This window comes from Papaver somniferum, chromosome 2 (assembly GCF_003573695.1).
Source record: "Papaver somniferum cultivar HN1 chromosome 2, ASM357369v1, whole genome shotgun sequence".
NCBI classification, from domain to species: Eukaryota; Viridiplantae; Streptophyta; class Magnoliopsida; order Ranunculales; family Papaveraceae; genus Papaver; species Papaver somniferum.
The window spans coordinates 148,752,638-148,764,908 of record NC_039359.1 but is presented as its reverse complement, the minus strand read 5'-3'; the positions used below and the strand labels follow the sequence as shown (position 1 = coordinate 148,764,908).

General features: G+C 33.9%; 1 protein-coding gene across 1 annotated transcript; it reads left to right on the top strand.

Annotated features, from left to right (window-relative positions):
- The first annotated feature begins 424 nt into the window (after positions 1 to 424).
- On the top strand, positions 425 to 5,111 carry LOC113354106 (probable caffeoyl-CoA O-methyltransferase At4g26220). The gene is made up of 5 exons (XM_026597541.1): positions 425 to 545; positions 638 to 717; positions 4,069 to 4,213; positions 4,538 to 4,669; positions 4,805 to 5,111. Exons 1-5 carry the CDS (start codon positions 453 to 455, stop codon positions 5,096 to 5,098), a joined length of 744 nt encoding a protein of 247 aa, XP_026453326.1. The 5' UTR covers positions 425 to 452; the 3' UTR covers positions 5,099 to 5,111.
- The last annotated feature ends 7,160 nt before the right edge of the window (positions 5,112 to 12,271 follow it).

Below are 12,271 nucleotides of genomic sequence, written 5' to 3'. Positions count from 1 at the left end.
TTAAAAAAATAAATTAACTTCATGTACAAATTACGCGTATAACAAGCTTACCTCTTTTTTTTTTTGAGACCCGATATACATAACAACAAACAAATCTACCACGAGTTAAGATTTTCCTTGCACACATGGCATGTCATTTTTAGTTTTTTCTTGGTGTACGAGCAATGTAACAAAATATCTGGACAAAGACAGCATGGACATACGCCAACTAAGTTCTTTCGGCGCAACCATTTCGTGCATGTATGCCACTTTTCGCCGCAAGTGTTGAGTAGTGGCACAAAAATTGGTTACAATCTTATCTGTGCATTTATGCATCTTAAATGCACTAGAAAACAAATTTTAGAAACGACATAAATCTATATCTTTTTGAAGCATACATAAATCTATATATGGAGAATTCCAACTACTTCGACCTACACGAACTGAAAAGTTGCAACGTAAAGAGCTTTATCATGGAAGAAAAATCAGCTTCAAGCAAGATTTCCACAGAAGATATTATGAAAACCGACATGGGATTAATATTGCAAAGTAGAGAGCTCTATCAGGTGAATTTCGTTTAAGAACTTCATATCTTGTTTTAAGGTCTTGAATTAATTAGACATAATATTATTTGGATGTGTTGTATATCTTCTTGTAGTATATCTTGGATACCAGTGTGTACCCGAACGAGGCAGAGCTTCTTAAGGACCTACGAAAGATTACTTCCACACAACCAAGGTAAATCAAACCAATAATTAACTATTTTTATTTACAGTAAAAAGAAATCCATGAGTGATGAACTTAAACCAGGATTGATCATTAATTAAGCAATGGGAGTTCAACTACACATACAAAATAATTAATTCCCACATTTTTTTTCTTTCTTAAGAGCCCTTTTAAAGCCAAGCCCGTAAATGTCATCGGCTGGTTGTCTTGGCGATTGAAATCCAAGTCTTGAAAAGCTACAAATTACCACATGATTCCACGAACTTATTATGGATCGTTCTTTACCCTTTGTGAGGAAGGAGGTGAGAGTTTAGTTTTCTAGGCACTAACTAGAAACCTAGATATCTATCAGGGAACTTAGCTGCATAAATTCCTAGAATACTAGCAGTACATTAACTAGAATGTGGAAAATGGTTAGATTTGATAGGAAGGAATAAATTTGGAACACTAAACTGAACAAAAGTTCCAAAACCTCTATACTAGATCTTAAATACAGTATTACCAAAAAAACAAAAGGCAAACTTCTTATTATTTTAGAAGTTCTATGTGTAAATATTAGTTTGAAAATGTAATATGGGTAACATAACAAATGGTTAATTTCCTATGACGATCTGTTGCGATCACATTAGGAAAGACACGGTAGATGATAAAAAAGAAAAGAAGAGTTCTAATGGTTAAAAGCAGATGTAAAGAAGGATAATGGGTTTACTTAAGGACCCTATGTCCAGCTTACTGAAGATCCGTCCGTCCAAGATAAAGATAAAATAAACTTAATTTAGTTGGTGTCATTTTTATTCATTCTCAAATCTTAAATACACTAAAAACTTCCATATATTAATAGTCTTGGGACTTCATAAAATTATTAATATATGGAATTTATTAATATAAGGAGGTATACCAATTTTATGTTTTTTATTTTTTTTTTGCTAATTCAAAGTGTGTAAATGATAATGGATACGGATGTCATCCCTAATCATCCAAATGAGCAACATGTCATATATACTTTAATCAAAGAATAATGAAATTAGACAAGAAGATGAGGGAGATAATCCTAATAATGATAGTATAGAGATACAAATGTTTCATGACTGGAAGCTTTAGACATGCTCAACAAGGTGCAAATGTTTTGGCTTCAACAGGAAGGTATTCATAGTAATGAGGTCTTACGCCTCCGCATATCAAAAAGATACGATCAAAACCCAAAAAGTTACATCGTTTTCTCAAACAACTATAGATAAGTATTTTGTGTCATCTCAAATTTTGATATAACAAGATATGTAAGTTTCCAATAATGACCATTATATTAATATAAGGAGAAAAATTCCTTATGACGAGACTGGAAAAAACTATTAATACTAAAATGTGGAGGTTATTACTATTTATAACTGGCCTAAGTTGGGACTATGATTTTTTATTAATATATGGAGTATCAATATATGGAGTTCTTATTGTAGATTATAAAAGATAAGGCATTATCCCACTGACCCAGATCCTACAATCTAGGAAGTGAATCCACTAATTCAAAACCCAACTAAAATTACAACTGATATGGACTCTTAACTATACACGTTCACCCTGGTTGAACAAGTAAACACTCTAATTCTCTAAACTTGTTGACCTGACATAACAAAGCAAACGAAATTTAAATGATAAATCAATTAATATATACAAACTAAATCGATGACCTCCCCTTAACTTAAGCCTTGTCTTCAAGGTGGTGGATTGTCATCTTCCATCACACGATCCCCATTAATTTCTTGGATGATTGTTGTTATCAGAAACTGTTTTTTGCATTGATGTCCCGTTTTGAATATCTCATCACAATTGAAGCAAATCCCCCCTTTTCTTAGTTTTTGTAATTCCAACATAGTCAATTGTTTGACTGGAACTATCCCTTGAATAGTTGTTGTACTGATGGATGAGACTTGTCACAAGCCTCAAATAGTCGTGCCAACCCAAAGGCTACTGACAATGCTGCCGGTTTATTGGCCTGCATATCAGTACGTACGAATCGATTCTCTCAACCCGCTAACGAGTAAACTTACGTTTCTAGGCGGTGGGAGTGAACAGAATTTGCTAATAACTTTCAAACAGTTTTAGATAGTCTTCAACATTTCCAGTTTTCTACAGCTTAGTAAGTTCTCCAAAGAATCAAGAAAAATATCCAGACCATGACGATTTTGTAGCGCTGATTTGAAGTCTTCCAAATTGACGTAAATCATATCGTGCTTCAACATTTGGTACCAGATTTGTGCATCATCATCAAGATGATAAGAAGCATAAAAAAAAATTCCCTTTCATGGATTTCACGAAGAAAAACGTATTAATTGCTGAGCTCTACATAACCAACTAGTAGGATCTTTTATGCCCTTGAATTTTGGAAAAACTAATTTGAAAGGGTATATGCAAAAGAACCTCCACTTTCCTTTGATTGTTTTTCCTCACCTTCTTCTTTTTTTCATCAAATCAACTATCGGAGCAAGCTTACTGAAAAGTTCAGTTAGTTTGTCCACTATTACTTTTTCGTTGACAACTATAGTAATCATAGACTTTTTCCGTTCTTATGCATTCTTCTCTAAGCTTTCAACTCTCTTATCCATCTTTAGAATTTGGTACCAGGATGGTTGTAATAGAGAAGTATGATAATTTTTGTTGGACTTCTACCCACAATACAAGAAAATCAGACTCTTAGTTACCACTTGTTACGGTCATACTAGGAAAGACACAATAGATGATAAAATAGAAGCGTTATTGTGGTTAAAAGTGGAGGTAATAAAGGATAATGTGTTTACCGACAAAGATTACGTCTAGTTTACTGACGAACCTCCCGTCCAAGATAACACACAAAGTATTCCTTTTCCAATAAACTTAATTCAATCGATGACTTTTCCATTCATTTTCAAATATTAAATAAATTATAAAATACATGAAATTATCCCACTAACCTAAATTCTACAAACTAGGAAGTAAATACGTTAATTCAAAACCCAACTAAAACTTTTATACTGATACGGACTCTTAGCTAAATACGTTCACCCTAGTTGAACAAGTAAATATAAACACCTTATTATTCTCTAAACTTATTGACCTAACATAACAAAGAAAATGAAATTCAAATACTAAATCAATCAAAACAAACTAAATCAATGACTGTAACACGGCCAGTAAGGACAAACTCAAAAATTTATGATTTAAGAAATCAACGAACCAAACAATACCGTATTTCTTAATACTTTTCTCGTTGATACTCTAATGTACTAATAAGAATTATTTATATCTTACATAACTTGAAAAGAAAGTAAAATACAAAGATGTCAATTTTTACAATCTTAACTGATTACTTAATATTTTTTTTTCTTGTAGAAATCATATGCTCTGTGCAGCAGATGTAGGTCCATTATTATCTATTCTTCTAAAGCTTGTTAATGCAAAGAAAACAATTGAGATTGGAGTTTACACGGGATACTCACTACTTCTAACAGCTCTTTCGCTTCCGAAAGATGGCAAGGTACATAATAATTTGTTTGGTTATCTCTTAATACTCAGCTTTGAATATATACCACAAACGAATTTATCTTTATTTAAATTTACAACTGACATGTATTGTGAGGCACGCAATCTGATGACTAAATTTCAAACTAAATCCAAATAGTTTTTAAAAAAAAAAATTTGCAAAATCAAACGGTCGAAGGATGAATTTGAAAATACCTGTGGGAAAAGATATTTACTATGTTTTTTCTTTGTCATATTTATAAAGGTGGGAGATTTTACTTTAGTATGTTTAATTACCTAATTAATCAAATATATCAGTGTTTAATTATTTGTGCCACAGATTATAGCCATCGACCCTGACCGAGAAATGTTTGAGTTAGGGTTACCTATCATCAAAAAGGCTGGGGTTGAACATAAGGTGGAATTTATTAATTCCCCTGCTCTTCCTTTTCTTGACAAGCTACTTGAAAATGTGAGAAGTCTTTTCCCTTTACTTCTTTTCACAACTATTGTTCAAAGTTGTTGAAAACTGTATCATTAACAATTCTTTTACCTTATATTTACTTATTATGTATAAATCAATCTTACGCTTTCCATTTATTTGTAGCCCAAAAATGAAGGGTCATTTGATAGTGCATTTGTGGATGCGGATAAGGTTAACAACATGAATTACCATGAGAGGTTAGTGAAATTGGTCAGGGTTGGAGGAATCATTTTGTATGATAACACATTATGGGGAGGAACTGTTGCTTGGAAAGATGATTTTGCACTTGATAACCGCATGAAAACTATTCGAGCTGCTGTGATTGAGCTTAATAAGTATTTAGCTTCTGATAATCGATGTCAGGTATCACAAGTTCCATTAGGGGATGGCCTCACTATTTGTATGCGTCGTTATTGATTGTTGTGTTAACATAGAAGGCAAGACTTTAACAATTACCAATAAAAGTGGAAATTTAAGATACTTGATATCTCTTACGTACTAGTTTTTGTTGATGTAAGAAAGTTCCTGGAGCGGTTGTTTGATGCATGAGTTATAACAAGTAAACAAAATCGATACGGTAACTGTATTTCCTTCCCACAAAGTAAGAATAACCTGGCAAAGTTTTTATCCAGAGGTTTAAGAAAACAATATTATTTGCAGAACTGGACATAGATATGTATACTCTGTACAATGTGCATTTCTTGTAGATTCTGGCTATTCTAATCCATCATCGCGTTGTACTCATTGATCCCGAAACACGCGGTATTTATATTCAATAAGTGTAACAACATATGGAATGTAGTTCCAATTATCATCATCACAATATATATATGAGACATCCCAAGGATACACTGTTATATTATTTAGCAGTACAAATTTTCTCGTTTGATACGCCAACCTTTTAATATTTTCTTAAAACTTTCAATATATTAACAACCTTGAAACTATGTGAATCATTTTTATCTTCTTATTAATACCTAAAAAACATATTCATGGTAATGTAGATACATCGTCAAGTTTCTTTTTTTTTTGTAAAGTATTTATTTTCTACAATACATGCATAATTATGAATATACTACCAATAATTTTGTTGATTCCTTATATTGAATTACGTTATTAGTTTGTCGGCTTGTTACTTTCTACTATTGATACCCATAAGAAAATTGTACCGTTATTATACTATAAATGCAATCTGTTGGTCAAACGACAATATCAATATACTCATAACAAAGTTGCAACCTAAAGTCAAAAGAAATATTGTTGTTATGCACGACGACAAGACGGGTAACTATTTCACCAATCTTTAGGTGGAATTTGGTGATACATAAAATCTCGTGATAATACTTTATATTTAATATGATCTTCCGTACGATCAGCTTTTGTGAGTGTTACAGGAAAAGTATTCTTGAAGGAAATATATTCACACATCTTTATGTTTGACTTTCTTTCTTTTGGATCACAGGTGATTGAGGGGAAAAAAACTTTTACTTTGCCTCCTACTATTTGACACGTCTTAGAGGATGAATATATTACAATATAGATAGCGTCATTAAATTTCATAGGAGTTCACTTCCACTCATTATACCTTTCAAATGTATTTTTTCTTCAATATTTATTGTACCTTAATGCCCTATGACTACAAAATGTGTAGATCAGTCATTTTATTTATTTTATTGATCCACACTGTACTTTGAATTTGACTATAAAAATAGACTTATTGTTGAAAAGAAATATCATTTGATTGGGTTTTCTTAAAATACAACGTGTTGTGTGCTTCCAGCAATTGATCTTACCCGACTAAGTAATATTTAATCAAAGCGAGAATGTGAAATATTTTCGTACGTACGATACTCGAATTGAGGTGTAGAAAATAGGCCCGGGAAACTTTGAAAATTTAAAAGAGGGTCCCTCACATTGATAAGGTGTCACTAAGGGACATTGATACTAAGATCCTCCTCCAGTATCCCAATTTGCATGTGGTGGATCTTGCCAAGGCACAGCCGATAATTTCCTTAAAACAATTCTTAAAAATACGGATAAGAATAATATAGATTTCTTTAAGGGAATTCATATACCGGTGAAGGATTTCTTGATTAGCCTAACCAAAAGGAATTCGATATTTGCAGCCAAACCTTTGAAACACTATCCTTCGAATTTTCCTTAAATTGTGAAGCCATGTCTGACACATTAGTAGTTTTTTGTGTTATTGTCGTAAATAGTCAGTTCCACCAAACTACCAGTCTTTACAAATACAACTTTCAGAAATCGGCCATTACAAATTGCTCAAAGGTATCTATTTTTTAGAACTACACTTTAGAGCGATTTTTCTCATTAAAGAGGATCATGTCGTCTTTAAGCGGGCATGTTAGAGCACTGCTCGGTCGAACTCGCATGCGTTGCTATATCAAGCATGTTTGTCAATGTTAGTGATCAAAACTATAAGTCTTGATTTCTAGCCTATTTATAGATGTCTCATACTAGGACATAGATAGTGTAGTTGAGCTTATATTTCACAGAGTTCATCATTTGAAGACGAAGAACTACTAAGGGGAGCTTGTGGAACTTCTTCGAAAAAAGATATGTGGAGGATTGAACTCATCTATCACTTGGGAAGTCTATTTCTACTATCTCCTATATTGAGACATAAGTCGTGTTAAGATATAGTTTTCTCTTTACACATTTGAGATTTCGAGCTGAGAATATCTCGCTTACATATTTCTCGAAATATGTGTTGGTAAGATTTCGCTTCGACCAAGTCCATCTTATATCATGAGAAAATTTCCGAGTAACATCTTACATGGTTTGTGTGATACAATCATTTGATGTAGGCTTGGAATGTTTCGATAATGATTATTTCAGTATCTTGAAAATTGCTTTGATGCTAATAGTGTGTGAAAACGGCTATTGTCATTATAGAAGAATGTTTCAACGATTGAAATAGAGAGTTGAGAATGTAACCATGTTTGGATATAATCATATATAGTGTGTTCGCACATTAGTGCATAAATCCACAAACCGGGAACCAAGTGTATGCATATGTGTGTATACCAAATTGGTGAATGAGACAAGATAAGTATGCGTACCCGTACGCATACTGGCGGAATTTTCGAACCGAAAATATCTGCTGAGTTTGGGAATCACAAACTCCTAAACTAGTCACCTTAAGTATGCGTACACGTACGTATACTGGCGGAAGTTTTCGAACCGAAAATTTCTGCTGAGTTTGGAAACTTAACAGACTCAAATACGGTTGCTTAAGTACGCATACCCGTACGCATACTTAAGATGGTTACTTTGTCAAATCGTTCAGTTCATGAACTTAAACATTTAAATCATAAGGAATGCAATCTTTGCAAACCGTGGCTATAATGTTCATGATTGATTCAAGTGAATCAAACCGATTTGGTTTCAATTATGTTTTCTATAAAAATTGAACAACTATTTAACTAGTTTCATTTGAGTCATTTGAACTAGTTATGGTTGAGATGAATAAGGTTGATATAAGAGTAATCATATGTCTAACCTCGGTTAACTATTTGTGAACCAACATGGTGTACACGTTTAGGTACGGTTACATAAACCTAAATGAGGGTACATTTCATTTGTGTGTAACAAGTTAAGTTCGGTCTAACGGTTGAAAGATATTAGCTTGGTTGAATCAGGTTTTTCATTTAACGGTGATTATTGAATGCTTTGTTACCAAGGTAACTAGGATTGCAAAACCTAATTTGAAAACTATATTAGGGAGAACTCTAGGAACTGGGAAACCTAATCCCCACACCTCTTGTGTGTTACTAGTTGCATAACTAGAGTAGATTCTCCTTTAACCTTAGGTTTCTTCTCGAGAACCTGTAGGTTAACGACTTGAAGAATTCATTGGGATTGTGAAGCCATACCCAACTATTATCTTTGTAGTTGTGCAATCTGATCTTGCTGTTTCTATCGTGTTGAGTACAATTGAAATAATTGGCTCGATATTTTATATCTCCGATAGGAAAGATAGAAAAGTAATCACAAACACCTTCGTCTCGTCGTTTGTGATTCCACAATAACTTGTTTCGTTAGTCGATTAAGTTTATTTTGAGGTGACTGATAATACTAGGATGTTCTTCGGGAATATAAGTCTGGTTTATCAATTGGTTCCTGTTCACCTTGATTTATCAAAAGACGGAACAAAAACTCTTGGGTATTTCTGTGGGAGACAGATTCATTCAATCTTATAGACTTTTCTGTGTGAGATAGATTTGTCTATCAAGTCTTCGACTTTGGGTCGTAGAAACTCTTAGTTATGGGTGAGATAAACTAAGGGAATCAAGTACGTAGTATCCTGCTGGGATCAGATACGTAAGGAGCGCAACTGTACCTTGAATCAGTGTGAGATTGATTAGGGTTCAACTACAGTCCAGTCCGAAGCTAATTGGTAGTAGGATAATGTCTGTAGCGGCTTAATATAGTGTGGTGATCAATCTGGATTAGGTCCTGGGTTTTTCTGTATTTGCGGTTTCCTCGTTAACAAAATTCTGGTGTCTGTGTTATTTCTTTTCCGCATTACATTTTGTTATATAATTGAAATATCATAGATTGTGCGTTAAGATCAATCAATTATAATATCCGACCTTGGGTTGTTGATTTACATTGATTGACACTTGAACATTGGTCTTTGGTACCGTTCAAGTACTTCATCTTATATTCAATCGAGCTCGCAGATTTCTATTTGTTGATTGCGGATTGAATTAGGAGTTAGAGATATTAAACTCTTTGATATACTTTATTCTAGATTGAGTCTGACTGTCTAGTTGATTCTCTAGAAAGTGTATTGGAGTAAGTACTCTCATATCAAACGAATTGTTGGGTGTGGTTGTTAGATCCCCCACATTTTCAATTGGTATCAGAGCAGGCAAACACATTAAAGACCTTACAAGTCTGTGTTTGTAGCGATATGATATGGACAGAGGTGTTATCTCTATAAACGTACCACCATTCTTCGATGGCTCAAATTACTTATGGTGGAAAATTGTTACGCGTTCCTTTCTTCAAGCGCGTGATTTTCAATCATGGGTTTATGTAGTTAATGGCTATGAGGCTCCCGTTGTGGCAATAGGTAATGCAACCGTTCCGAAGAACATTTGTGCATACGATGCTGCAGAGATACTTGCTGCAAAGCAAAACTCCGACGGTTTGAATGCCATCATACATGACATTATCCCTTATCTTCAACACCATGTGACTACGTGTACTCGGTCTAAAGATGCTTGGGATATCTTAGAAACCGTATTTGAAGGAAATACCAGTGAAAAGGAAGCTAGGCTTCAAAACCTTAATTTTGATTGGGAAAACCTTCGTATGGCAGATGAAGATTCATTTGATGAGTTTAATCACAAAGTGTCTGAAATTGTTAATGCATCTTTCGCATTGGGTAAGACTATTCCTGAAATGGACATTGTGATGAAAATTCTCAGATCGCTGCCATCTAGATACAATTCTAAGAAGCATGCCATCGTTGAAGGAAATAACCTTGATGCTCTCTCCAGAAATACGCTGGTTGGAAAGCTAAATATCTTTGATCATGAGCATACATCCAAAGTTGGAAAGGATGTTTCCTTCAAAGTACAAAGGAACACTAAATTACTTGACAAAAGTAAAAGTTTTTATGTCTCTGAGGATGATCTTTCTGAGACTGATTCATCAGATGAAGATCTTGAAAATCAGTCTCTATGATCACAAGACAGTTTAGAGATCTTCTATTGAAGAGAAATAAACGGTTCTCCAGAGATAAACCTAGGTCGTCAGTTAAGCCTCCCAATTGATCGCATTCCTCCTAAAAACAGGGATGCTGACGAGGATGATGCTGAGGATATGCCTTAGTGCATTAAGTGTAAAGGTTTTGGTCATTTTGCAAATGAGTGTCCAAACCGTAGAAAATACACTGGAAACAAAGGTCTTGTTGCAACCCTTGCTGAAATGTCTGATCAATATGATTCCAACGAAGACGAAAAATCAAGTGTTGGGCTTCTTTGTGAAGATATTGATTTTGATAATTGTAGCAATACGTACATCAATCTTCATATCCTTCAAGAAGAAAACCCAACCAATCTGGAACAAGAAATTAACCTTTATGTTGGAAACTCTATGTCTGATTTTCAGGTTCCACTCTGTGCCTAGAAGCTTGCACATCTCGTATGTCTGAATCATCTTATCCAGGGACATGTTCTTATTTTTCACTCAAGGGTTATGAACTTTCGAAGTGTTACAAGTATAAACACAATACGAGACATGTCAAGAGACTTCAACGAAGAGAAAATCGCCTAGCAAACAAGCTCAAACTTGTTCAAAAAACCGCTGAGGTATGTAAGATTTTATCCTCTTCAAAGAAGTTGGTTTCCAAAGATAGGTCAAGACCACTAGAGAAAAGAGTATGGTCTAAACAATTTGATAGACAGGGTTCTTTGAATTCCTTTCAAAGAGGAAATGGTAGAAAAAATTTTATTCACCACAACACAACTTGATTGTATTGTTTTAGTGCATCCTGTCTCATGTTCCTGATCAAAAAGAGACAAGATTGTGCACACCTCAGGCTTAAAAAGAAAAGAAAAGAAACTTTTTTTTTTGTTTTTGTTTTCTTAGTTTTGTTGTATGTTTTGGAATTCTTTCATATCTAATTGATATTGGAAGGGACTTCCCTGTGCATTCAATAAAAAAAAAGGGTTATTCTCGTCAATTTCACTCTCTTTAGGGTCGTGAATTGAGTGTGCGTGAATCTATGTGGTTAAAAGGTTCTGTAACCCTACATTACTTTTTTCCTCTCTGAAACTCTTTTCATCTTAAGACTGCCTGTTGAGTTTAAATTGTGATTTCCTCTCACAAACCCATACAAGTATGGAGACTCCAAGCATCATGTGTTCTGATGGAAAAGATGTTAATATGATTGTTAAGCCATCAATCATGAAGGAAAAATAAAAATATTCGTTACCTCCAACTTTGAAAAAGAAGGAATGTGAGGAATCCAAGAGCTATTCCTTCAAATTCTCAGAAGTTTTCTGATGTTCTTGAAGAGTTGAAGGAAGCATGGAAGGAGATTCAGCAAATAAAGGCTTTTGTTATGAGAACTCTCGAAATTCAGAAGGCCCTGATTCGACATCATCAGCCTAGAAGGTTTGTCGGAATTAACTCCTTTCTCCATGAACCTTATGTTCCCATGGATGTTGATGACAAGGAGTTCGGGGACGATAAAGAATTCTTCAGAGGTCTCAATGTCTAGTAAATCTTCTTTAGAGATTTTATTTCTTGTTTTTTTTGAAGAATAACTAAGGTTTGGAATAGCCATTATTGTGAGTACACATAGCTATGTTCAACGATTTTCATCTTCTATGTTTTTAGATTTAAATATTTAAATTTTAAGTGTTTGGAAGATGATTTTTTGAAATTTTAATATTTATGATTTTATATATTGAAATTGTTATGGGATATGTTGTTTACGTCCGTGAACCTGTGACTGTCCCATACTTGTTCAAAAGTTATCTCTATTATGTCGGTATGAATGTATTGATAGAAGATAGAATGAACTTTTGACATTACAAAAGTTAAAGCCTT